This window comes from Triticum aestivum, chromosome 3D (assembly GCF_018294505.1).
Source record: "Triticum aestivum cultivar Chinese Spring chromosome 3D, IWGSC CS RefSeq v2.1, whole genome shotgun sequence".
NCBI lineage: Eukaryota > Viridiplantae > Streptophyta > Magnoliopsida > Poales > Poaceae > Triticum > Triticum aestivum.
Genome location: NC_057802.1, coordinates 18,761,193 through 18,786,145, shown reverse-complemented (window position 1 = coordinate 18,786,145; position 24,953 = coordinate 18,761,193). Strand labels below are relative to the sequence as shown.

Sequence of the window (24,953 nt, the reverse complement as noted above, 5' to 3'; positions counted from 1 at the left end):
ATCTAAGAGAGAACACTAGCCAGAGAATGAATGGTAGCCTATATGGGCAGTGCTAGTAAATCCACACGTCGTGGGAGGACGAAAAGACTTTGACTGTTCTTCAAAAGACTTTGACTGGTCGAGTAATCAACATTTCTAAGAGATCCAGGGGACCAATGATGTGACCGCCCATAGTTATTTTTTCGGAAACGATAACACCCGAACGACCAGTTTTTCAAGATCTCGGCCCGAACGCTCTTTGGGACGTCAGATCTCTGCACGAATCACGGAGCATGTTTTTTGCCTCGTCAGCTTTCGGATCACGGCCCGAACGCCTTCCCTCACCCTGTCACCACTCGTTCCCCTCATCTTATCTTCTTCCCCATGTTGGTGGCCTACGGCGGCATGGCGTCCATGGCCTTCGGCCTGGGGTCAGCGACCATGGAGGCCTCCGGGCCTCCAACGCGGGCGGCGCGGTGGCGCTCTCGCTTGTCGGCGACGACGAGCACCAGGCTGCCGATTTCCAAGTCCACGCCGACCGGTCCCGCAGCCACGTCCGAGCTGCCGCTCGGCTCCAACCCTTGCAGTCGATGCTTTTCGCCGCCGCACACTGGTGAGGCCAGCGCACGCCCCTCCTACTTTTCTTCTTCTGTTGGTTCCTACCCTCCATAGCCAGCGACGGGTAAGCTTTAGGAGGAGGAATCGTCCACGGCGAACGGTGTACGCATGTGATTTTTTTTGCAATTTAAATGCACACAGTAGGCCGATGGCGACATATGATTGTAGATGGGGCATGGCAACTCCAGTATAAGTTTTATTCAATCCCATGGCAATTTTTGACACTAATTTGTGTCCCTCAATCATGGCAGTTTTGCAAACAATCACATGGCCAGTTGTTTGGATAGAACAAAAAAAAAGATTTCTACAATAAAATATGGCAAATTTGCCATGTCTATATGGACCATGGTAACTTACAATTGAAGAAAAATGGTGGTATCTATTTGAAAGATGGCAAGTTTGCCATGATTCAAAAACTTTCAGATTTTGCCATGTTTTAGTAATCGTTTTGTCATGACAATCTTAGAGTTCTATAAAACATGGCAAAAAGTTAGTCATGATACTTGAGTTAAACTTGCAATGTAAAATCTATAAATAAAACTGTCATTTATGTAAACAAATATAGCCGTGATATGACAAAAGAATTTTTCCATGGTACTTAACTTAAACTTGCCATGGTCCATCAATTAATTTTGCCATGTTAGAGATAAAAACTAAAATATTTTTGAAGAAAATGGTGGCAAACTATTTAAAGGATGGCAAGATTGCCATGTTGTAGAAACTTTCAGAATTTTTGCCATGGAAAATTTACCTATATTGACGTGGCAAATATATCAGATGGACCATGGCAAAAAAAAAGCAAAATTTCCCGTTGTAATTAAAAGTGAAATTGCTGTGGCGAAAATGGAGTGAAATTTGCCATGGCAAAAAATAGTAAGAACTTTGCCATGATGTGTGAATTGCCATGATCCATAATTTTTTTTTGCCATGGTAGAGAATGATAATGAATGTCATGTTGTACAGATCTATTTCATGCTTCGGCCTATATTAAAAAAGTGAAAATTGCCATGGCGAAAACAGAGTAAAAATTGCCATGTCATTAAAAGTAAAATTTGCAATGGCAAAATTCAGGTCTTTCAAAACATTTTTTTCAAATTATTTAAAAAATAATGCTCTCATGGAACATGGAAAATTTAGTGTATGGGCATGGCAATCTTTTGCTCACACATCATGGCAAATCTACTTCACACATCATGGCATGTTTAGTTATTACATCATGGAAATTTTTATTCCATTTTATCTACCATGGAATTTTTATATTGGATCATGGCAATTTTGCCATGGCAAAATTTCCATCTTTCAAAACAATTTTTCAAAATTGTTTAAAAAAATAATGCTCTCATGCAACACGGCAAATTTAGTGTATCGGCATGGCTATTTTTGTCCTCACATCATGGCAAATCTACATCACACATCATGTTAAATTTAGTTATTACATCATGGAAATTTTTATTCCATTTTATCTACTATGAAAGTGTTTATATTGGATCATGGCAATTTTGCCATGCCATCTTTAAAAAAAATCAAATTGTTTTAAAAAAATTATGCTCTCATGACAATTTTTGTTCTGACATCATGGCAAATCTACTTCACACATCATGGAAAATTTAGTTATTATATCATGGCAATTTTTATTCCATTCTATCTACCATGGAATTTTTTTCACCATCATGTCATTGAATATGTCATGTGATTTGTTCAATGTCACATTAATATTTTCAAATTTCTTTGTACCAAAACTTCTGCCATACCATTGTTTTTGCCATGCCTGCTTGCACTATGTTTTTTTCTCTGTTTTTTGCCATTAGTTTATTAGCCACACGACAAAACTTCAAGTTTTATTAGACCGTGGATGGTATGTATGTATCGCAGACATGACAAATTTATTATTTTGTCAATGGCAGTTTATTTGTATGCCATGACTTCTTAGGAAGGACAAGCACACCCAGCGGCCATCGATACATTATAGTACTGTGCAATAAAATCTAGAACATGTTCTGTGGAAACTCGCAGACACATGATAGATCCAAGAGGGAAGCGCATTCCTGATCTCAAACTCGAAACAACAAAAGGCACCTAAATCGGTGTCCTTTCTTCTAAGAGTATCAGAGGTACATAGGTACTCCCAGTGCATGCGAGGGGGGCTTTAATTAGTCCTGATTGAGCTATACCGTGGATAACAGTTCAACGCTTCAAAGCAAAGAGAGGGGATGTGGGAGAAGAAAAAGAAGATCATGATTTGATTCCTAAAGCTAAGAAGCTTATAGAAGTTGCTCATTAAAGACGCTCTTCTCAAAACGATAAATAAGTTTGATAGAAAAGAAAAACAATTTGACGAGTGATATTACCACCAGCAGGTGTCCTCTACTCTCCCATGTCAAGAGGATTTTTTGACGATTGAACTTACTACAAAGCATTGTTTAAAGATAATTTGGCAGGTGAACTTACGTGCAGGTGCAGGAGTAGGGAGAGGGAGATCCCATGTCAAGAGGAAGCCATCGCTGATGAGCCGCTCGTAATCGCTCCTGTTCGCCTCGCCGAACGAGCCCATCACCGGCATGACGATAGCATCACAGCCCTCCAAAGCATAGTCGGCGTAGTCCCCGATTGCATCATAACGCACTCCCGAGCGAACAAATGTGTTACTCGTGTTCACACATCTCATCTCCGCCAGCGCCCGGCCCTGATGCGCCATCGTCTTGGTGCAGTTATAGAAGATGAGGTTCATGTTGGCTGGGTTGACCTTAAACGGAAGTGCCAGTTTGCCAGAGGTGTTCCATCTCGGGAAATGGCAGCTCTTCGAGACGTTGAAGTCTTCTTCTATCTTTACATCAACGACATGCATACTGCGTTCCTCGTAGGAGACGTCCATGATCGTAAAGTCATTGAATCCAGAGCTCCGTAGAACAGGAACACTGCCGTCGATGCAACTGACCTCAAAATCCAAGGGACCACACGATCTTGTAGTCTCCATGTCGGGGAGCCAGAATGGGTAGGAGATGGTGAGATTGCCGCAGCTGTTTGCCGAGCAGCCACCCCTTTGCTGCTCCTCAGCCGCCAGAATGAGCACGAAGCAGCGACCAAACCCAGAAGAAGGCTAAGAACCAGCAGCCCGTAGCCATAGGAGAATAAGCCTTGGAAATTTGTTGCAGCAACAAACAGAGGGGCAAACGGAATTAGTGACCTTGCCTGGTTACGAATGAATGATACTATATGGACGGAGCAGTTGAGTCTTTGGCAATCGTCATACGCCAATGCATATTACCCAGTTGACGGGGCGAGGAAAGACCTTGGACAAATTATTAGTGGGTGGGCGCAGATCAAGTGGGTGCAGGACTTTTCAGACAAGTGGATATTGTGGACAATGTTTTAAATAGCGGGCTATTGTCAAATAGCGGCGGAGGTCAAAATCAGCTATAGCGGAGCTATGACGGGCTATAGCAGGCTATAGCGGGCTATTTGTACATAGGATTATTTAGCGGCACCTTGCTGAAAAGGCTATATAGCGGGCTATAGCGGAGCTATAGCCGGCTATTTAAAACATTGATTATGGAATGGTCTTGAATAGCCTCAGTCTTGGTGCCGTGAACTGCGGGGCAGATGCATATATACTTCCGTCACCTCGAAGTAAGGCGTGGCTCTAGGTAGGCCGCCGAACTAGAACAGCTACTCAATGGCGACGTACATCACACGCCTTGGGCGCGCAAGTCGCCACGGCTGCCGCCGCCGTCGTCGTGTGGTGCAGCAGTACGAAGCTTTGCCAGGACGTAGAGGAGTGCTCGTAGCAACGAGGGGTGCATGGCGACGTACATTGCGTGTTGCGTACATTGCGTGGAAGAACACACGGATGGTGTTTGGGTGTCGCGCTGTCACTTTATTTCGTGGACTTGTCTATGTTTCCGTGTGTGAGACTACTGGGTTTGTTTTTACTTTTTTTTTTGCGGGTGAGTTTGTTTTTACTTTGTGCGTGAGTGTTGGTTAGCTACCACCGGAGTGATGCTACACGTACACCTACGGGCAACCTGCCGCAACTTTGTGGTTTCTCACATATGATCATGGAGATTGACTGCTTGGAGCTAGTTAATCTATGAAAATCGTGCAGCAACACTCGATCAGTTGCAGCGCCTATCTTGGACGAATTAGAGGAAATCGGTGATACCTTTGCTTCACTTTCTGTTACTCATGTCAATAGGGAAGTTAATATTCCGGCGCATCAGTGTGCTCGTCTAGCCAACACACTTGATGCCACCGAGAGTTGGCTTGATGCAAGCCCTGAGTTTCTGTTTTCTTGCCTGCGGGCGGATTGTAACACTATGAACTTACGTTAATAAAGTTCCTGAATTCGACACAAAAAAAAGAGGAGGGGAACGGACGGTTAATTATTTTTTACATCATAATACGTGTCTCATTCATATGATAAAAATCAAAATACAAGTCACATAAGGACCGACATGACAAAACTGAAAAGATAGCGGAACATCTCTGAGTTTGACACCAACGTCTAGCACTTGCCTCCGGCACCACCACAACAGCCACCGAAGAATAGAATGACGGATCACCTCCTCACCCGAGCTCGGCGCGGCAACATCGCTGATATGCAGCTTTGCGGACCTTCAAGGTGGCTCCCGAAAAGTGAAGCCATTGCCGTTGAACGAATAAGACCGGGGCAATACCCCGGACACGGCATCGAACTCCTGGTCTGGCACCCCACCACGACTAAGACGCCGACGGAGGAGACCACACCTGCCATCCATCAACCATGAACCCAGCACACATTCCTTGTTGCAGATGTCGTCGATGCAGACCACAATCTGCAACCGCTCCTGGACTACCTCTCAAGCTCCGCGCCAACGCTGGAGCAGACGTCGTCGCAACGGAGGAGCCCGAGGACACATGTCCACCACGAGGATGTGGCCGTCCCACATCATCCTTGCTTGAAAATACTGGATTTCAAATACACCCCCATCGATAGGACCAATCGTCTCATCGGACTAGGATCTGAAGAAATTTTATTCAGCGCCGCCATCGCCGCCAGCGAAGCCAAGACGATGAGCAACCTAAAATACTAAGCTACTTTCGCCTAAAACTATCCACATGTATGGATCCACGACCCCGCTCACCAACGACGACCGAGGTCATCGGCGGAGGGGATCCGCCGGGGAACGGGGAAGGAGCGCGAGTCCCTGGCAGCGGAAAGCTAGATCGCTTTTTCTGTCTTGGGAGGAAGATAGGAAAACAACAGACAGTTAATTAGACGAGTAAAACCATGACAAGTCAGCACGTAACATCAATACATACAAATCTATATTTATGTCTAGCATATTTAGCTAGCGCCATCCTCTACGTGATTTTTGCGTTGCATTGCCAGATATATATATAAAGAATGACAATGATAGGGGCTGTGCAACTTGGAAAAGATTGACTTCAATCAAAACTAAAGAGTTTCGGGAACATTTGTTTTATCACGCACCCATCTAGTTAAGAGATTTTTTTACGGTACATCATACTACTCAAAATAGTGGGTAGTATTTAGTTGATCCAACGGTTAGTATGTAGGGTATATTGGTATATTTAGTTGATCCTTGCATGGCCGCATTGCTCTAGGCCGACTTGGGTGGCGATCCAGGCCATAGCCAGTTGTCTCCTCCTCTTGTTGTCGCCGATGGACAAAAGGTCAACGCCTATGTGGTTATGACCACTAGTAGAAAACAGGGCTTTGGTTCAGACTATATCAGTGCATTAGTCTTCGTGGGTGCATTAGTCCCGGTTCGTGAGGCCAGGACGCAAGCCGGGCCACGGCAGGCATCAGTCCCGGTTCGTCTGACCCCTTTAAGTCTCGGTTCTAGACAAGAATCAGGACTAATGACCCTCGCACCTGGCGCAGCCCCTTTATCGGGACTAAAGGTCCTCGCTCCTGGCGCAACCCCTTTAGTCCCGGTTGGTGGCTGGAACCGGGACACAAGGTCAGTTTTCTGTCCCGGTTCTAGCCACAAACCGGGACTAAAGAGATGCCTATATATATGCTCGCCCCTGCCCGCTCACTCCTCTGTTTTTTGGTCGGCCGGCGTGTGGGAGTTGTGTGCTGCTCTGCTCTCACCTCCTATGCACATGCGGTGTTCGATGAAATGCCCGAGCCACATTTAAGCTTTCTCCTCTCCAAGATCGACCTCCAAGCTCCATTTTCCCCAAGATTTGTCTAGATTTGGCGGTGCACCAACTACACAAGTGTTCTAAAGGGTTAGCAACTTCATCCTTTCATCTCTCACTGCTAGTTTAGCTCATTTCAAATGCTCTAGAAGTAGAGTGGTTTGTGGGTTTTAGTGTACGAGTTTACGTGGGAATTCTTTTAATTCAGATGCACAATTTGAGCTTAAATTAACTTCTTAGAGTCTGCACATGTGTAGGGTGCCGTCCCGTTCCCATCCTCACCGTCATCGATTGCCCGCGCTGATCTCATCGTCGGCACCACCGTGGTGAGCCTCTTGTTCTTATCTTCTTTAAAAAAAATAATTCTTAATTTTATGATGCAGATAGCTACTTGTATAATTTTCTTACTTTTTATTATTGTTTGTTATTATATAGTGCCATGGTTTTGGTATCCGCCCCCGTCGGCCCTCGATCGGTCTATGATTCGGATGTGATATATTATCTTTTATAACTATTTGTTTTGTTTAGTGTTTATGACAATTATGCCGACCAACGTGACATAGATGTTTTTATCAAGGAGGTATGTGAACCAGAAATTTCAACCGACCCTGTTGTCGAGTGGTTAAATTTGGTTGAAAAAGAAAATAAATATTTGAAAGAACAATTGAAAAGAATTGAAAAGGAGAAGATGAAATTGGAGTTGCATGTTATCGATGTCGTCGATAATCACAAGATCCAGATGGATGCAATGCGCGTGAAGATTAGCCAGATTAGAAAATATGCTATTGATAATGAGGATTGGTATCATTATGCTGTCGGATCAATTGTTACCTTAGTTGCAATTTTGATCACATTTATTGTTGCATTTAAATGTTTTACATAGTTGTATATTAGTTTCAATGTATGTTTTAATTAGATGCTCTAGAGAGCTATATGTTGTTCTATGAGAACTATATGTATGAACTTTAAGTATCTATTTTTCAGTAATAACATTTGATCACCACTGTACTTTGATTTTAATGTGATGATGAACTTGTATTAATTTGGTCACTTCTCTATTCATGATATTCTGTAATAGTTTTTTGATACACTTAATTATATAATGCACGCAGATGAACCGACAATGGATGTACAGTGACTGACGCACCTCCGAGTACATTGAGGGCCTGCATAAATTTTTCGAAGTGCCTGAGGCAAACAAGTAGAATGGTTTTATGCATTGTCCATGTATTGTCTGTGAGAATACGAAGGATTACTCTAACTCGAAAACCCTTCACTTGCACTTGCTTGAGAAGGGCTTAATGCTACACTATAATGTTTGGACCAAGCACGGAGAAAGAGGGATTATGATGAAAGACAACGAAGAAGAAGAGGATGATGACAACTATCCTATATTCCCTGAATACGGTGATACTGCAACGGGGGAAGCTTCAATCAAGAGGCACCAGACAATGTGCCCGATGACGATCTTCGCCGTGTCATTGTTGATGCACAGAGAGAATGCGAAAGTGAAAGGGAGAAGTTGAAATTTGATCGCATGTTAGAGGATCACAAAAAAGGGTTGTACCAAAATTACAAAGATAACAACACAAAACTCGGTACCACACCGAAATTGCTGCAATAGAAGGCAGACAATGGTGTATCTGACAAGGGATTTGGCACGCTACTGAAAATAATGAGGAAGAAGCTTCCAAAGGATAATGAATTGCCCGACAGTACGTACGAAGCAAAGAAGGTTCTCTTCCCTCTAGGATTGGAGGTGCAGAAGATACATGCATGCCCTAACGATTGCATCCTCTACATCGGTGAGTACGAGGAATTGAACGCATGCCCGGTATGCTGTGCATTGTGGTATAAGATCAGACGAGATGACCCTGGCGATGTTGAGGGCGAGCGCCCCAGGAAGAGGGTTCCTGCCAAGGTGATGTGGTATTCTCTTATAATACCATGGTTGAAACATTTGTTCAGAAACAAAGAGCATGCCAAGTTGTTGTGATGGCACAAAGAAGACCGTAAGAAAGACGGGAAGTTGAGAGCACCCGCTGACGGGTCGCAGTGGAGAAAATCGAGAGAAAGTGGGGGGACTTTGCAGGTGACGCAAGGAACGTATGGTTTTGTTTAAGTGCAGATGGCGTTAATGCTTTTGGGGAGCAAAGCAACAATCCCAGGAACCACCCACGAACAGTCCCTCAAACTGAAGTCTGAAAGCACGACCTGTCTACTTGGTTGCAAGCGTGCGGCCTTCGCGATCCGGCAACCCTTCGCCGTCGAGAGCTAATCATTGCTGAAAAATTAGAGGGAGGAGATTACAACCACATGCAGAATCTAATTATGAGAATTATAGGATTAGTCCAGCTCTAATTAGTCAACTAGCACCAACTAGAATTAGAACGAGAAAACTAGAGGAGGCTCCATATCTTGTGTGTTCAAAAGAGCATAAATCCTCAAGTATATATAGGTTAGAGGAGAGAGAGGGCTGACAAGAGGAGGAGAAGGACTCCCCTCCCCTTGTGTCGGCCAAAGAGGGAAGGTGAGTCCCCCCCTTCCCCAATTCGGCCTCCTTCTATAGGGGGAGGGGGCGCCTCCCCACTTGGGCCTTTGTGGCCCAAGTTGCCTTCCTCCACTTGGCCTTTTTAGGCCAACTGATATTAAATTAAATATAAAATTGTTCTAAATACTTTCAGACCATTATATATTTAATTTAACATCCTTGGAAACATTTTTCACCTATATATATATTTATTTATTTATTTATTTATTTATTTATTTATTTATCAGTAATACCCGATATTACCCGATACTCTCTGAAACCCTTGGAGTGACCCCGAAACTCTTCCGGATCCTCCCAGAACTATTCCGAATATTAATGAAGCAATTCCAAAAATATATCCTCATCACTCCCATCCTACTAACACTTAGCAGACTGTGATTTCCTTAAGCTTGTGACCCCATAGGTTCGATAATTCATAGACATGAACAAAACCTTTCGTTCAATGACCAACAGCTGGACCGTGGACGTCCATATCGATCCCTATGAGCACATGAATGACTTTTGAGTGAACCTATGGTTACCATGTGATGTTCCCTTTCCTTCACGATACTTCACAAAACCCAGGACGCATCGGTATCCTACTGAGTCATCACTATGCTCATTACACTACACGAATCAGCTACACGGCGGACGGCAAAGGCATGAACGGCGGACGGCAAAAGGCTCCGGCAAAGTAGGCTACGGTAAACAGCTACTTTGTCGTCTGCTTCCTGGCGGCTGACGGCAAAGGCCCTTTGCCGTCTGCCGCGGACGGCAAAGAGAGCGGACGGCAATAATTGTGCTCTCAGTCCGTTAAGTGGCTAACGGCAGGCCTTTGCCGTCCGCCGCGGACGGCAAACTTTCTAGTGTCTTTGCCGTCCGCCGTATGATGTCATCTACACGTCACTACATGGCAGGCCTTTGCCGTCCGCCGCTGATGGCAAACTCGTTTACTCTTTGCCGTCTGCCACTGTAGGCAAACTGACCAAATGGGTCAGCTCCCAGGAAGCACAGCTGGATGCCACGTGTCTTCTTTGCCGTCCGCGGCAGACGGCAAAGAGCCCGTTGCCGTCGGTGGCAGACGGCAAAGAGCCTGCATATTGGCTCTTTTTTCTTTTTTTATTAAATCCAACAATTTTCACAGCAAATATATATGACATATATAGATATATTTCACAAGGCAATTACAGAGCAAACATATAAGATATCCAACACATAACTTCATCATACATGCATAGTTCCATCCAACCAAATATATTACATGCATAGTTCCATCATACATAGCAAGTTCAACATAGAGGCATCCAACCATATATATTACAATAGTTTCATCCAACGATACATGCATAGTTCAACGATACAAAAGAAACAGAGAAAGGGATAAGGAGCACTCCATCTATGCAAGCTTTCGTCAAGTGAATGAAATCTGCAAAATGAAAAATAAGAAAGTTAGAAATAGGTGACTAGAATAAGAAGACTGGAACAAGAAGAGTAGAACAAGAAGAAGACTAGAACAAGAAGAGTAGAACAAGAAGAAGACTAGAACAAGAAGAGTATGTCATTTATGAGCTAACTTACGTGAAATGGATCATATATGAGCTAACTAAGTTGAAATGGGTCGTTTATGAGCTAGCTAAGGTGAAATGGATCATTTATGAGCTAACTTAGTTGAAATGGGTCGTTTATGAGCTAACTAAGGTCAAATGGATCGTTTTTTAGGTAACTAAGGTGAAATGGATCGTTTTTTAGCTCACTTAGGTGAAATGGATCATTTATGAGCTAACTTAGTTGAAATGGATCGTTTTTTAGCTAACTTAGGTGAAATGGATCATTTATGAGCTAATTTAGTTGAAATGGATCTTTTTGAGCTAACTTAGGTGAAATGGATCATTTAAGAGCTAATTTAGGTGAAATGGATCTTTTTTAGCTAACTTGGTGAAATGGATCGTTTATGAGCTAAATTAGTTGAAATGGATCGTTTATGAGATAACCTAGGTAAGATGTGTCATTTTGGAGTTAACCTAGGTGAAATGGGTCATTTTAAAGCTAACGTAGGTAAAATGGATCATTTAGGAGCTAATCTAGGTAAAATGGGTCATTTTTTAGCTCACTTGGATGAACTGGATCATTTATAAGCTAACCTAGGTAAAATGGGTCATTTTAGAGCTAACTTAGGTAGAATGGATCGTTTATGAGCTAACTAAGCTAATTATGCAATTTTTGACATAAGTAAGCTAAGTACAGATCGTTTTAGAGCTAACTTAGGTAAAATGGATGGTTTTGGAGGTCAGTAAGCTTATTAAGTCATTTTGGAGGAGAAGAAGCTAAGTCTAGGTCATTATGGTAAGCATTGGAGGAAATAAAGCTAAGTCTAGGTCTTTATGCATGTGTTAAGCAAAACACTAGATAAACTTACCAAGATCCAGGAGGTGTAGGAGCGGGCTGGCTCGTGTCGGTAGCTGGAGAAGGATCGTGCGATGCTTGTCTGGAGTTACGCTGCACCAAAGATCATTTCCAATGTCTTGTTAGCATGATGACACTCAAATGTTAAGACTAGCAAGTAATGTCCATTCAAATTAAACTCACCATGGCCCCAGGAGCAATCACTGGCATCGGCGGAGCGGTCTGACCGGTCTTCTCGCACATAGACTGCACATTTGGTTTTGACGACTCAGTCATACTAGTTAGTAATGAGAAAAACACTACATGAATGTTTTGCCTAATCTACAGAAGAAACTTACCACAAGGAGCTCGTACATGGCCCTTGCCTGCATGTCATTCCGTGCCCTCTCCTCCTCCATCATCTTTGTCGTCCTCTCCTCCAACTCCCGCTGCCTCTCCGCCGCCTCCGCCAGAAGTTTCTCCGTTCTATCTCTCTCACTCTATATAGCAGCCTGCAACACCACTCACATGACCATTTGTAATCATTGATGGAAGCGCACACAATGTAATGGAGAAAGATAACTGAGTACCTATCACTAACCTTGATGGCGAGTTGCACTGGCCGTTCACGAGGCCTTATCTCAGGAGCGGAGCTCGACTGGCGCGCCTTGATCTCCGGGAGAGTGCTAGGACAACGGATAAGTCCATCTCCAATGGCTATGGAGCCATGGGACCTCCCGCCACCAGATATCATCACCAGCTCTGGATCAATGGGACCCTGGCTCGGGTTAAAGTCCTCCCCTTTCCTCGCCTTCCCCTCATCTCTATATCTCACGAGCTTGTTGTGGGAGGAGATGTTGGTGAAGTTGTTTGCATCATCGAGGTCAGACTGAGAGAAAGCCTTGACTTTCTTGAAAGAGGCAGTGTGGGCCATGGCATACAGGTCGTACACCTCTGGCACCTTATCCACCTTATTGTGGCGTGCCTGAAAGAGAGAAACAATGTAAATTAGTAATTAAAGGGCTCAAGCTAGCATGATGAATGAATTGCATGAATCATGAAGCAAACCACATACCCAGTTGCGCCCGAACTGATATAAGTTGGAGCTGCCTTGATGGTGTGGCACACCTTCCATTTGGGCACGTTTGTCCTTGGCCTCGTTGTGGAGGGCTAGCCATTCTTTTGAGCACCACTCATCGACCAACACCTCCCAACAATCCATCCGATCCGCACACCATCTCGGAGGCGCCTAAGTTAGCAAATAGAAACTTGAGCGCTACGGCTAAGAATTACTAAATGAAGGAACTTAAGTAGAAGGCCTTAAGAATTACCTTCATGTACTGCTCCTTACTCAGGAACTTATCGCGGCACGCCGGCTTGGTCTTCTTGATACCACGCAAGGCGTAGTAGTCTCGAACAGCCTGCACCCGAGCCTCGTGCCGTAAGTTCTGGAGTAGGCGCTTGCAGACGTTCTCGATAACATGTGCCGCGTCCTCCTCGTATCCCTCCTCACACCTGTAGAATGTCTGCAATCAAATGAGACAATATTGATTAGTACAATTAATAACTAGCTAGTTGAAGATTTTTAAATGTGTAAAGGAGAAATTACCCAGAACTTTCTGATCACCATGTCTGCCCTCGTGTCGCACACGACACCGTCGATAATCTCATCCGGCGGGGCCGGGGCAGCCACGTAGTGCTCCCAGCTCAATCCAAGCTCTGGAAGCCGACCCTCACCAGGCAACGTGACAAACCCCGGGAAGTTTTGCCGGCAAAGAACTCCAAGGACGGAGTTGGGCCGGCGGACACTATGATGGTGGTCCCAACCCCTGCAGCATGACAAGGCCAACGCATTAGTTATTTGAAGAAACGTGAATGCAGAAGGTACAAAAATATTAAATGCACTTACGTACCTCTCCCCATCAGGGAAAATCAACCACCTCTGCTCGCGGGTCGCCGGCACGGACGGGAGCCGTGTAGCACCACGCTGGTAGACGGTGCCCCCCTCCTCCTCAAGATCAGTCGGCTCCCCGCCATCATCAGCATGGCCACTCGGCTCCTCGGGCTGATCCGGCCAGGTACCCCATCCGGACGTGTGCTCCTCCGGGGTCTCGTGGGCCGAACTCTCGTGGGCCGAAGGCCAGTCGACCCGAGGCTCGTGGGCCCAAGACCCGTGGACCGGAGGCTCGTGGACCGGAGTCCGTGTAGCCTCCTCCTCGGACGAGTCCACCCTAGCAGTCACGTGCTCGGGTGAAACAGCTGGGGGTGGCGGCGAGGAAGGCGCCGTAGCAGTCACCCTACCTCCTCTCCCGCGACCACGTGCCCCACCTCCTCTCTTCCTACCTCGTCCCCTGCTGGGCACCGCGGTCGACGAAGAAGGGCCCGGCGGTGTGGCCATACTGTCCAGCAACGCTCGGCGGAGAGGTGCGTCTGGAATGGAAGACCTCAGACCACGCGCCGACGAAGAAGGGGCCTTGGCGCGCTCCCGACCAGCGCCCACCATCTTTCAACACCTGCCATGACAAACAGTAAACGAAATTAGTACAACATAAAAAAAGACCGACATGAATAATAATATGTGTATCACTTAAGTGTATCATCATCAAGTACAACATAAAAAAATTTAATACCTGACACTACTAATAATCTCGATCAGTATCATCAATAAATGCATAATCATCATCATCACTATAATCAATGACGGGCTCATAGGGTTCAGTGGCATCAACATGTGGAAGGCCACCTTGACGTAATCGGTCAAGCAATGACAGGTCATCCGCAGCAGTAACCTCTTCTTGTTCCGGCTCTTCTTGTTCCTCCTCTGGGGTGATGTCGGATTCACTGTCGCTGTCTACTTCAATGTTTTGGGGTGAAGTATAGCGGTTCTTGAAACGCTTTTTGGAAAGACGTGTCTCTTGGAAGAATTCTCCTTCATATGTGTCTGGGTTAATGTGAGGTTCATAATCCTCTTCCTTTGGGGGAGATAGTCTAGCACGTGGCGGCACTTCATAAACGACATCCCAACCTTTCAGATTTGGATTAGTTTGGCAGGCCCACGGTAGATAGAATACTTGGGTCGCCTGTTGAGCCGTAATATAGACATCAGGAACATCTAAATGGGTGCTTTGGTTGATTTCAACTAGCCCTATATGTTCATGAGTCCTTCTAGTCTCCTTCGGCTGAAACCAATAACATTTGAAGACTACGACATTCGGTGGGTTTTCACCATAGAATAGAAGTTCATAAATTGCTTCAACTCTCCCATAATACTCGGTACCTCCTTCGCCGATAGCAGATACACAACAATTTGTAGACTTTCGGTCGGCCATAGATAGCTCTTTGCCATAGGTACGAAAGCGATACCCGTTGATGTCGTATTTGTCAAATGAACGGACCTTATAGTCAAAACCATTAGCGACTTGTCTCAATTCGGCGTCCATAGACTCTGAATTAGCCTACAAGTTTAATATGAAAGGATTGTTGCATTACGCACAAATTAGCGAATGAAACCGGGATAGCCGCCTACAAATTAGCCTAAAGTCTAATAGAAATTACCGTTTGTTTGAACCAAGAGATGAAACCGGGATAGCCGCCTCCTTGCTTTGCGAGAAGCTCATACTCTTCGACAGAATCCTTTTGGATCACCGCTCCATACGAGAATAAGGCGACGTATCGACTGTATGAAATATCCAGGAATAAGAGCAGTTCAAAGGAAATAGAAGTTGTGAAACTATGTACCGAGAACTTACTCGATGTACGGCCGCACTTCTATCAGGTTGTTGAAGATATACAACGAAATGGTCCGCCATTGTTCGTTATCCAAAGATACTAGATTTGAAACACTGGCTGGTGCGAGATTCCCTTTGAATAGGCTGAGGTTGGATCCACCCTTTTTAGGGTCGTCAGCATTGTACCGAGGCTTCGGATTATGCAAATGACGATTTTTGGCTTCGTAGTGTGCTGTCACGAAGTTTGCCGCCTCCTCAGTGATGAATGCCTCAGCCATCGATGCTTCAATTCTACGTTTATTTTTACATTTTTGTCGAAGCGTCTTCTGCATCCTCTCAGTTGGGTAGCACCAACGATTTTGCACGGCCCCCCCAATCTTGCCTCGGTCGGGAGATGCAAAATCAAATGTTGCATTGGATTAAAGAAGCCCGGTGGAAAGATCTTCTCTAACTTGCAGATCAACTCCGGCGCCAACTCTTCCATTTCTTCTAGCACGCCAGGCGATAGTTCTTTCGCACAAAGAACACGGAAGAAATAGCTGAGTTCTGCCAGTACTAGCCATTCATCCTCAGGGATGAAGCCACGCAACATCACCGGCATTACCCGCTCAATCCATATGTGCCAATCATGACTCTTGAGACCAAATATCTTCAATTTATCAAGACTGGCTCCCCTCTGTAGATTCGCTGCATACCCATCGGGGAACATCAACTGCATTTTCACCCACAAGATAATTTCCCTCATAGCTGGCCTTCCAAGATTGAACCATGCCTTTGGCTTCGTCCAGTTCTGCTTTCCTTTCGGTTCTTTCATGTTTTGTAACGGCCTATCACATAGCGCCTCCAGATCGACTCTAGCCTTAGTATTATCCTTTGACTTCCCATCTATGCCGAACAATGTACCAAAAAGTGCCTCGGCGATATTCTTCTCAGTGTGCATCACGTCGATGTTGTGTGGGCAAAGGAGGTCTTTGAAGTAAGGCAGATCCCATAAGCATGTTTTGTGAGTCCAGGCGTGCTTAGAATTATACCCCTTGAAGTACCCTGGACGCTCTGGATCTGGCTCGAGAGCGTTTAACTGATCCAGGGTCTGTTGGCCTGTCAATGCAGGTGGTGCAGAGTTTTTGACAACTCTACCTCTGATGAAGTTCTTCTTGTCTTTCCTGAACTTATGGCGAGGATTCAGGAACTGTCTATGCATGTCGAAGCAAGAAAACTTGCGACCGGCCTGAAGCCAACGAAACTCAAGAGCTCCCTTGCATGTGGGGCACGGGAACCTTCCATGCACACACCAGCCAACGAATAGCGCATACGCCGGCAAGTCATGCGTCGAGTACATGTACCAGACACGCATTATGAAGTTCCGTTTGCTATAGGCGTCGTATGTCTTGAACCCATTATCCCAGGCTTCTTGCAATTCGTCCTTAAGCGGTTGCATGTACACATTCATATTTTTCCCCGGATAGTTGGGCCCTGGAATTATCAACGTCAGGAAAATGTTCTTTCTTTGCATAATCTGTCCGGGGGGGAGATTGAGTGGAAAGACAAATACGGGCCAACAACTGTATTGGGCTGCCGTCATACCAAACACACTGAACCCATCCGTGCTGATGCCGACTCGAGGATGCCTCGGATCTGCCGCTTTGTCACCATGTAATTCATCAAACTTTTTCCACGCAACACCATCCGATGTGTGTACAATCATCAGATTCCCATCTGCATCTAGTTCGGTTCTTTTGCCCGTTTTGTGCCATGTCATCTGTCTGGCCGTCTCTTCGACCATGAAAAGACGTTGAAGTCTTGGTACGATTGGCATATACCGAAGAACACTAACGGGGATTTTGGTCTGTGTCTTCTCACCCATACCGTTGTCTACCACAACATACCTGGAAGACTTGCAAATGGGACAATAGTTCAAGTCCGCATAGTCAAGCCTAAACAAGACACATCCTTTCTCACAGGCATGTATCTTATCATAGGGCATCTTCAGTGCACGGAGGATTTTGTCCGACTGGTACAGGTTTGCAGGCATTACATGGCCTTTGGGTAGAAAGCGTCCAAATACTGTCATCATTGCATCGTAGCATTCTCTGCCCAAGTTGAACTGAGCCTTCAGAGCAATTACTTGTGAGATGGCATCCAACTGACAAAGCTCAATGTGCTCATGGAGCGGACGTTTTGAAGACTCCAACATTTCCTTGAAGGCCTTTGCAGATTCCTCCATCTCCTCGTCCGAATCCTGAGCATCATCAAAGTCTTGCACCATGTTTTCCATCCCGGTACCATGCTCGTCGGTGCGACGACGATCCACCTCAGCTCGGTCACGTTGGGCAGACTCACCATGAAATGTCCACACCGTATAATCGGGCGTAAAACCACTCTTCTGCAGGTGTTTGCCCATTTCAGCCTCTGTCCTCTTTTCCCAATTGCCGCACCGTAAACAGGGGCACCAGGTTTTCCTCTGGCCATTTGCAAATGCGGCTCGCACAAACCCCTTGGTTTTTGTGAACCATTCAGTGCTTCATTTGTTCTGACCAGTGTGACCAGTGTACATCCACGCACGATCACTCATCTTGACTTTCAGTGCTACTAGACACACAACAAATATATATATATATATAATTCACCATGTATATATTCATCAGTTGATCTACTTTGTCAATTTTATTACGTCCATGCAACCTACACTCTAATAGGTAATGATAGGTCCTAATCCCACCCGAGTATGTTTAGATTGGGTTCATTTTCCCATGCTATGCTCCGGATCCTACGCAAAATTTCGGCAGCACCTCCCCGCTGTTCTCCTGATACACGTCTCTGCAATAAACAGAGAGGATGTGTATCCGGAGAACAACAGGGGAGGCACTGACGAAATTTATGCGTCGGATCCGGAGCAAAGCATATGGGAAAACGAACCCAATCTAAACATACTCGGGCTGTCCATGGATAGCGTTGGACAATTCGAAAGAATCAAGGTTATAAATATGCAAATGCATGCATATTTATAACTATGACGCTTTCGAACGGGAGACACATATTGGTTACACATACTGATGATTCAAGATACATATATAGCTAGCTATCAAGTTTCATCGGAATAGATCAAATAATTAATGGGGGAGGAGGACATGTCATTTGTGCTCAGCCACGAACGAAGGGGCAGAGCTCGTCAAACGCACGGCGAGGTCGTCGAACACCAAACCTCGCAGCGATGAAACAACTGCACATTTAAAACTACCCGATCAACACAATTATATATGATGTTTTTCATAACAAAATCGAAAAATATATGACCTAACTAATAATTCACAAATATATGACCCCGTCGGCTTCTGGAAGGCCAAAGAACACCTTTTCGGGAGGTGTCGGGGGTCGGGGTGTCGTGTCGGTGTCGGGGTGCCGTGTCGGGGTCGGGGTCTCGGGGTCGGGGTGTCGGGTCGGGGTCGGGGTGCCGTGTCGGTGTCGGGGTCGGGGTGTCGGGTCAGGCTCGGGGTCGGGGTGTCGGGGTCGGGGTCGGGGTCGGGGTCGGGGTCTCGGGGTCGGGTGTCGGGTCGGGGTGCCGGGTCGGGGTCGGGGTGCCGTGTCGGTGTCGGGGTCGGGGTGTCGGGTCAGGCTCGGGGTCGGGGTCTCGGGGTCGGGGTGTCGGGTCGGGGTCGGGGTGCCGTGTCGGTGTCGGGGTAACGGTGGGTGTGGTGTCAGGGTGTCGGTGTCGGGGTGTCGTGTCGGTGTCGGGGTCGGGGTCTCGGGGTCGGGGTGTCGGGTCGGGGTGCCGGGTCGGGGTCGGGGTGCCGTGTCGGTGTCGGGGTCGGGGTGTCGGGTCAGGCTCGGGGTCGGGGTGTCGGGGTGGGGTCGGGGTCGGGGTGTGGTGTTCGGGGTCTAGGGGTCGGGGTGTCGTGTCGGGGTGCCGGGTCGGGGTTGGGGTGCCGTGTCGGGTCGGGGTTTTTTCCTCTTTTTTCCTTTTCTTCTTCTTCCTATTCTTCCTTTTTTTCCTTCTTTTTCTTCTTCTTCTTCTTCTTCTTCCTCCTTTCCTTTTTCCTCTTCTTCTTATCCTCCTCTCCTCTTTTTTCTTCTTCTTCTTCCTCTTCTTCTTTTTTCTTCTCCTCCTCCTCTTCTTCTTCTTCCTTTCCTTTTTCCTCTTCTTCTTCTCCTCCTCTCCTCTTTTTCTCTTCTTCTTCTTCTTTCCTCAAACTAAACTAAACCTAAAACTAAACCTAAATCTAAAACTAAAACTAAAACTAAAACTAAATCTAAACTAAACATAAACCTAAAACTAATAAAACAGAAAAAAAAGGAAAAAACTAAATCTAAACCTAAAACTAAACTAAAACTAAACCTAAAACTAAAACTAAAACTAAAACTAAAACTAAACTAAACATAAACCTAAAACTAAAAAAACAGAAAAAAAAAAGGAAAAAAAGAGGAGGTAGAGCTCACCTGGGGCAGGGCCGGTGGAGGAGGTGGCCGGTGGAGGAGGGGGCGGGGCGGTGGAGGAGGTGGCCGGTGGAGGAGGGGTGCGGGGCGGCCTGGGGCGGCGGCGCCGGGCCCGGGGCGGTGGGGCGCGGGGCGTCGGGGCGGCGGGGGGCCGGGGCGACGGGGCGGTGGGGCGGCGGGACGGCGGGGCCCCGGGGCGGCGGGGGCGACGGGGCGGCGGGGGCGACGGGTGGTGGGGCGACGGCGCCGGGCGGCAGTGGCGACGGGGCGGGGGGCGGTGGGGCGGCGGGGTGGTGGGGCGACCGGGCAGCGGCGAGTGGTGGGGCCGGCGGCGCACGGCGGGCGGCGGCGGCGGTGGTGGGGTGGGAAGTGGTGGCGGGGCGCGTCGGCGAGGAGAGAACAAAGAGTAACGGGCGGGGAGGTACGGGCCGTTAGGTAGTCTCCTCTTTGCCGTCCGCCTCTCTTTGTCGTCCGCCCTTTCTTTGCCGTCTGCTTTTGGGCGGGGGGTGGGGGCCACCTCTCTCTTTGCCGTCCGCCAGCGGACGGCAAAGAGCTCGCAGATGGCAAAGAGCTTCTTTGCCGTCTGCCATTTCTTTGTCGTCTGCTTTTGGGTAGCTGATGGAAAAGAGCTTCTTTGCCGTCAGCTAGCAGACGGCAAAGAGCTGGCAGATGGCAAATTAGCTGATTCCAGTAGTGTTATACCGTTATCCTTGTTACTGGTTTTGTTCTTCTTTCTCGTTAATATATTCCAGTATTTTACGTCACCTGTGTCTGGCCAGACGATGATGGATGCCGTCACACTAAGAGGGCTCTAAGAATATCTCTCCATCCTGAGGGGAGCAAATCCCACTCTCGAGCTATTTAGTCCCTTGTCAAACTTTCTAATGAACCTGTAAGTTATTGTTATGATCACCTTGTTACATGTTACGTTTGAGAAACCCCAAAGCCCACTGTACTGTAAGAAGTGACTACAATACTCTCATGTTCTAAGGAGAAAATTCACACGTTAACACTCCATGTGATTACAATTCGTTACAGACAATATTAACTCAATTTATAACAGACAAGTTTTGGTCGATTCAGTATAATCGTTCTTCCAACGTCATAATCTCAATGTTTTTTATGACTATCGTTACACTCAATGATATCCTAAGATCCGGAAAACATGATCACCAACAACACTTGAGCTAGTCCTATAGAGGCAAAACTAGGAACCTTTTATTTAACCGTTTATCATTCCACACGTGCATATGAGTTTTCCACTGAATCACATATTCCAGGATCATATCAGTTATAGTGTATAATATAAACACTATAATTATGAATTTGGAAATATAATAATACAAATATTATTGCCTCCAGGGCATATTTCCAACAATATACACTATTCACATCTGAAAAATTAGGGGCCACAACTAGGGTCAAAATTGTGTTTATTGTGATCTCGAGAAAATTTCTAGTTCTGAAGGTCTTGGTAGCTTGTCTACCATTAGTGGCTAGAACTTGAGAACACAAAACTGATATTCTTTTTTTGATGCGGATGCCCTCAACTCTAGGTCATGCAAATATATTTTGTGATACAATGTAGAATTCTGTTGCGCTGGTTTAATTTCCCGATGTACTGTAGTACAGCTAAATAATTGGAAATCACCGTGCCACTTGTGGATTCACAACGTGTGTTTACAATCGTGACTAGACTGTAAACTTGGGGGAACCCACTGGATAAATGGAGAGGATGGAGGGGGTGGATTATGCGGGCAATTGTGGTCTTTACAGCTACTCACAGAGGATTATCCTGACACAATATCCTCTGGCGAGTAATCTTTGTTGGTGGTGCTGCATAGGTGAAATATTCCATAGCCGTGACAGTAACATACCCTCTTCACGGGGCTTACCCTCATCGTGTGCCCCTCCTCGACGCATGGCACCTCCTAGGCAATATCCCTTGTGGGGGGCATACCCTTGACATGGCGTATCTCCAATGTTTCAATCTGTAGGGGGCAAAGAAGATGTCTCGTATTAAATTGACTCGACGAAGAGTAGGAACCCTCTATCAAAACAATTCTTATCTGCACAAAACTTTAGCAATTTCTTTTTGCTAGTGATGAAGTCACAAGCTCGTTATAGGATTTTTGAATTCGCAAGCCTTACCTCCTCAGTCTCAGACCATACACTTTGTACTTCCATATTATTAGTTGGACTCTCACTGGAAAGATAGATAACCGTGTAGGTCAAGTTATTGCATAATTATAATGGCACAGAAAAACAAAGGAAAAAAGTATGGGAGAAACATCTTACAGTAGTTCATAGAAGCTCTGCTTTGGTGGCATGTCCAAATCATCCAAGCTTTTCTCAAACATTTCTAGAACTTTTGTTATAGTAGGGCGATATATAGGTAATACTTGTATGCACCACAAGCCAATTAAGGTCATCTTTCTCGCAATTTCCTCAACTTCGCTTGTAACTTCACATACTTTTAATCCTTCATCTTGGGCAAAGTGGTCGTAAATCCAATCTGGAAAATACTTTTCGCTAGATTTGTTCACAATTGATTTGACATTTCTCCTACCTCCAACCATCTCCAACAACATCATTACATAACTATAAACATCTGATTTTGTTGAAACAACTCCAAAGGTTCGAGAGTGGATTTCCGGAGCGATGAACCCAATTGTTCCTCTAGTACCGGTCATTGAAAGCTCACTCTCCTTTGTATGACATAATTTAGCTAGACCAAAATCAGCAATCTTTGGGCTAAAATCCTTGTCTAGAAGGATATTTTGAGGCTTCATATCGAAATGGACAATACGAGTATTACATCTATGGTGTAAGTACTCAAGGCCACGAGCAATCCCGATTGCTATTACATAGAGCCTCTCCCATCCTAAAATTTCTTTGGGGTTTTGTGAGTAAATGTACTTATCCAAGGAACCATTAGGCATATACTCATATATAAGAGCTCGCTTTGATCCCTCGAAACAAAACCCAAATAAGCTAACAACATTAACATGAGAGGTCCTTCCAATGCTCAGAACCTCATTCACAAACTCTTCTCCGTTTCCTTTGCAATCATGCAAGAATTTCACAGCAACCAAACGACCATCCTGTAGCCTTCCTTTGAAAACCACACCATAACCACCTTTTCCAAGTTGTTTCTTACAAGAATATGTTATCTTCATTACCTCCGAGTAGATGTATCTTGTAGGAGCTAGGGATCCATATGCTGCAATCATGGCCTCATAATTCTTTTCGGTGTTGCTGCTAGTCTTCTTGCTAAGGGGAATCCATAGTCTTACCTTTATATGCCTCAGCAGATAAAAACAGAGGGAGATCAAGGTTGCAGCTGTTACTGCCAAAACTGAGACGCAAGCAGATGTTACTTCCTTTAAATACAAGCTATATTACAGTCATTATGATTTCCAAGGCCATTAATAGTTTTTTTTCCTTTACACCGTGTCAAAACCAAGCAACGGGTAAATACGATAAATTTAACGGTCTTGTATTATGAACAAACTGAGAGTTTGTTGCAGATTTTAATTTTAGATCAAATTTCAATTGTTACTGACATGATAATTCTAAAGTTACCATTTCATACACAAAATCACTGTTAGTGAATTACTGATATTTAAATATTACATCTGAAAAAATGACAAATATTCTAGCATACCTATTAGTACAATCTTCGTGCCGGTCTCCATGATAGCTGGAATATAACATAAAGTTTTGTGAGTAAAATCAATGCCGTCCAATAGTATTACGTCGGTTGTTTTTTCAAAGGAAAGAGACAAGCATCATATATAAACCTTCAATATTCTGTGGGTGTAATATACAAAAAGGAATACATTGCACGATAGTGACGAACAATAGAACATGGACTACATATGCTACTTTCTTTTGATTGAGCAACTATTTCACTCAGAGACCTGTTTGACTAAAACATACTCCCTAAACGATCTTATATTTCTTTACAGAAGGGCTACTTATTAGTTATATGTCTGTAGATTTGATAGCCAATGTAAGCTATTGCATAAACAGTGATTTGTAGGTATGCGTTTGAATGACACTTGAATGGACGGTACATCTCGGTCAACATAGCAATTAGCTCTGTTATTTTTTTTTTCTGCAAATGTCCTCTGTACTTACTCACGATTCTGTACTAGAGCGGTAGCTCTGTTGAAATTGCACTAGTGTACAATTCAGTATGCATATTGTAGTAGTAATTAGCAGGCAATGTTTATTTTTCTTGTAGAACTCCTCTATACCATAACTTAATTAGTGGTCCAAAACCAAAGAGTACTTAGGCTACAGAACTAAAGCGGTGCATGTTTTTTACTGATTAAATTTGTGAAGCTCACCGCAGATGTTGGACGAAGAAATTCCGTCGGGGCAGTGGCACTCGAAGATATCGTTGGTGATATTAGTCCGGCAAATTCCTCGGCTCTCCATGCACGCCACACAGTCGCCGGCCGTGTACTCAAGAAGGAACCCGCCCTCCATCAGCCGCTGGTAGTCCACCCCGGTCGCCCCCTTGTACCCGAGCACTGGCATCATGGACGCCGTGCAGTTCCAGTGCACCTGCCTCGAAATGTCGTCTAGCTTGTATGCCCCAGCAAGCCACGCAAACGAATTGTTGAGCGGCCGCTTGGATCCAGTGGCGCAGTACATGGGCGCCCATGTAGGCGGAGGCGGCAGGGCGCTGCAGTTGTAGAGGAAGAAGAGCTCCTGGTTGGCGGCGCTGATGCCGAAGGGCGCGAGGCCGAGGTTGGAGGAGGCGTTCGCATGGAGCTTGGGGTTGCACATGCCGTCCGAGAGCTCAACGTTTTTGATCCGCAACGAGCTGTCTTGATAGGAGATGTCGAGGATCTGGTACGTGGAAACTGAGTGCTGGAGTAAGGCCTTGCTGCCGGCGCGGTGGTCGCAGGTGACCCGGAAGGCGTGGTAGCCACACTCGGGCGGGTGCGTGCCGCCGAGCCAGAAGGGGTACGTGATGCGGAGGTCGCCGCACGACGCTGGCTCGCACGACGGCGGGATTTCGGCAGCTATAGTGGTGGTGCTAGAGAGGAGGAAGGTGAGCAGTAGGAGCATGGGTGAGCGGAACATGACTGCTGCAGCAGGTCCAGGGAAATGAAACGGGTCCA

At 45.7% G+C, this 24,953-nt stretch overlaps 1 protein-coding gene, 1 long non-coding RNA gene and 1 pseudogene across 2 annotated transcripts; 1 reads left to right on the top strand and 2 right to left on the bottom strand.

Annotated features, from left to right (window-relative positions):
- Window positions 1–313: 313 nt before the first annotated feature.
- Window positions 314–2,947, top strand: LOC123076966 (uncharacterized). The gene is made up of 2 exons (XR_006436300.1): window positions 314–592; window positions 2,502–2,947. It is a non-coding gene; the product is annotated as an uncharacterized lncRNA (long non-coding RNA).
- A 27-nt stretch (window positions 2,948–2,974) lies between these two features.
- LOC123076064 (uncharacterized) lies at window positions 2,975–3,719 on the bottom strand (annotated as a pseudogene).
- Window positions 3,720–21,241: 17,522 nt separating this feature from the next.
- On the bottom strand, window positions 21,242–24,953 carry LOC123076962 (LEAF RUST 10 DISEASE-RESISTANCE LOCUS RECEPTOR-LIKE PROTEIN KINASE-like 2.1). Its single transcript, XM_044499133.1, has 5 exons — window positions 24,171–24,953; window positions 23,483–23,518; window positions 22,114–23,173; window positions 21,967–22,021; window positions 21,242–21,806 (listed from the first exon to the last, which is right to left on the bottom strand). The coding sequence occupies exons 1-5, from the start codon at window positions 24,913–24,915 to the stop codon at window positions 21,747–21,749; spliced, it is 1,956 nt and encodes a 651-aa protein (XP_044355068.1). The 5' UTR covers window positions 24,916–24,953; the 3' UTR covers window positions 21,242–21,746.

Excerpts from the sequence above, each read along its gene's own strand:
- LOC123076962 (XM_044499133.1), bottom strand. The coding sequence starts at position 24,915 with ATGTTCCGCTCACCCATGCTCCTACTGCTCACCTTCCTCCTCTCTAGC. Across the intron at positions 23,519-24,170 it reads TTCTTCGTCCAACATCTGCG|CTATCATGGAGACCGGCACG; the intron begins GTGAGCTTCACA and ends GTTATATTCCAG. Across the intron at positions 23,174-23,482 it reads CACGAAGATTGTACTAATAG|TTTTGGCAGTAACAGCTGCA; the intron begins GTATGCTAGAAT and ends CTTGCGTCTCAG.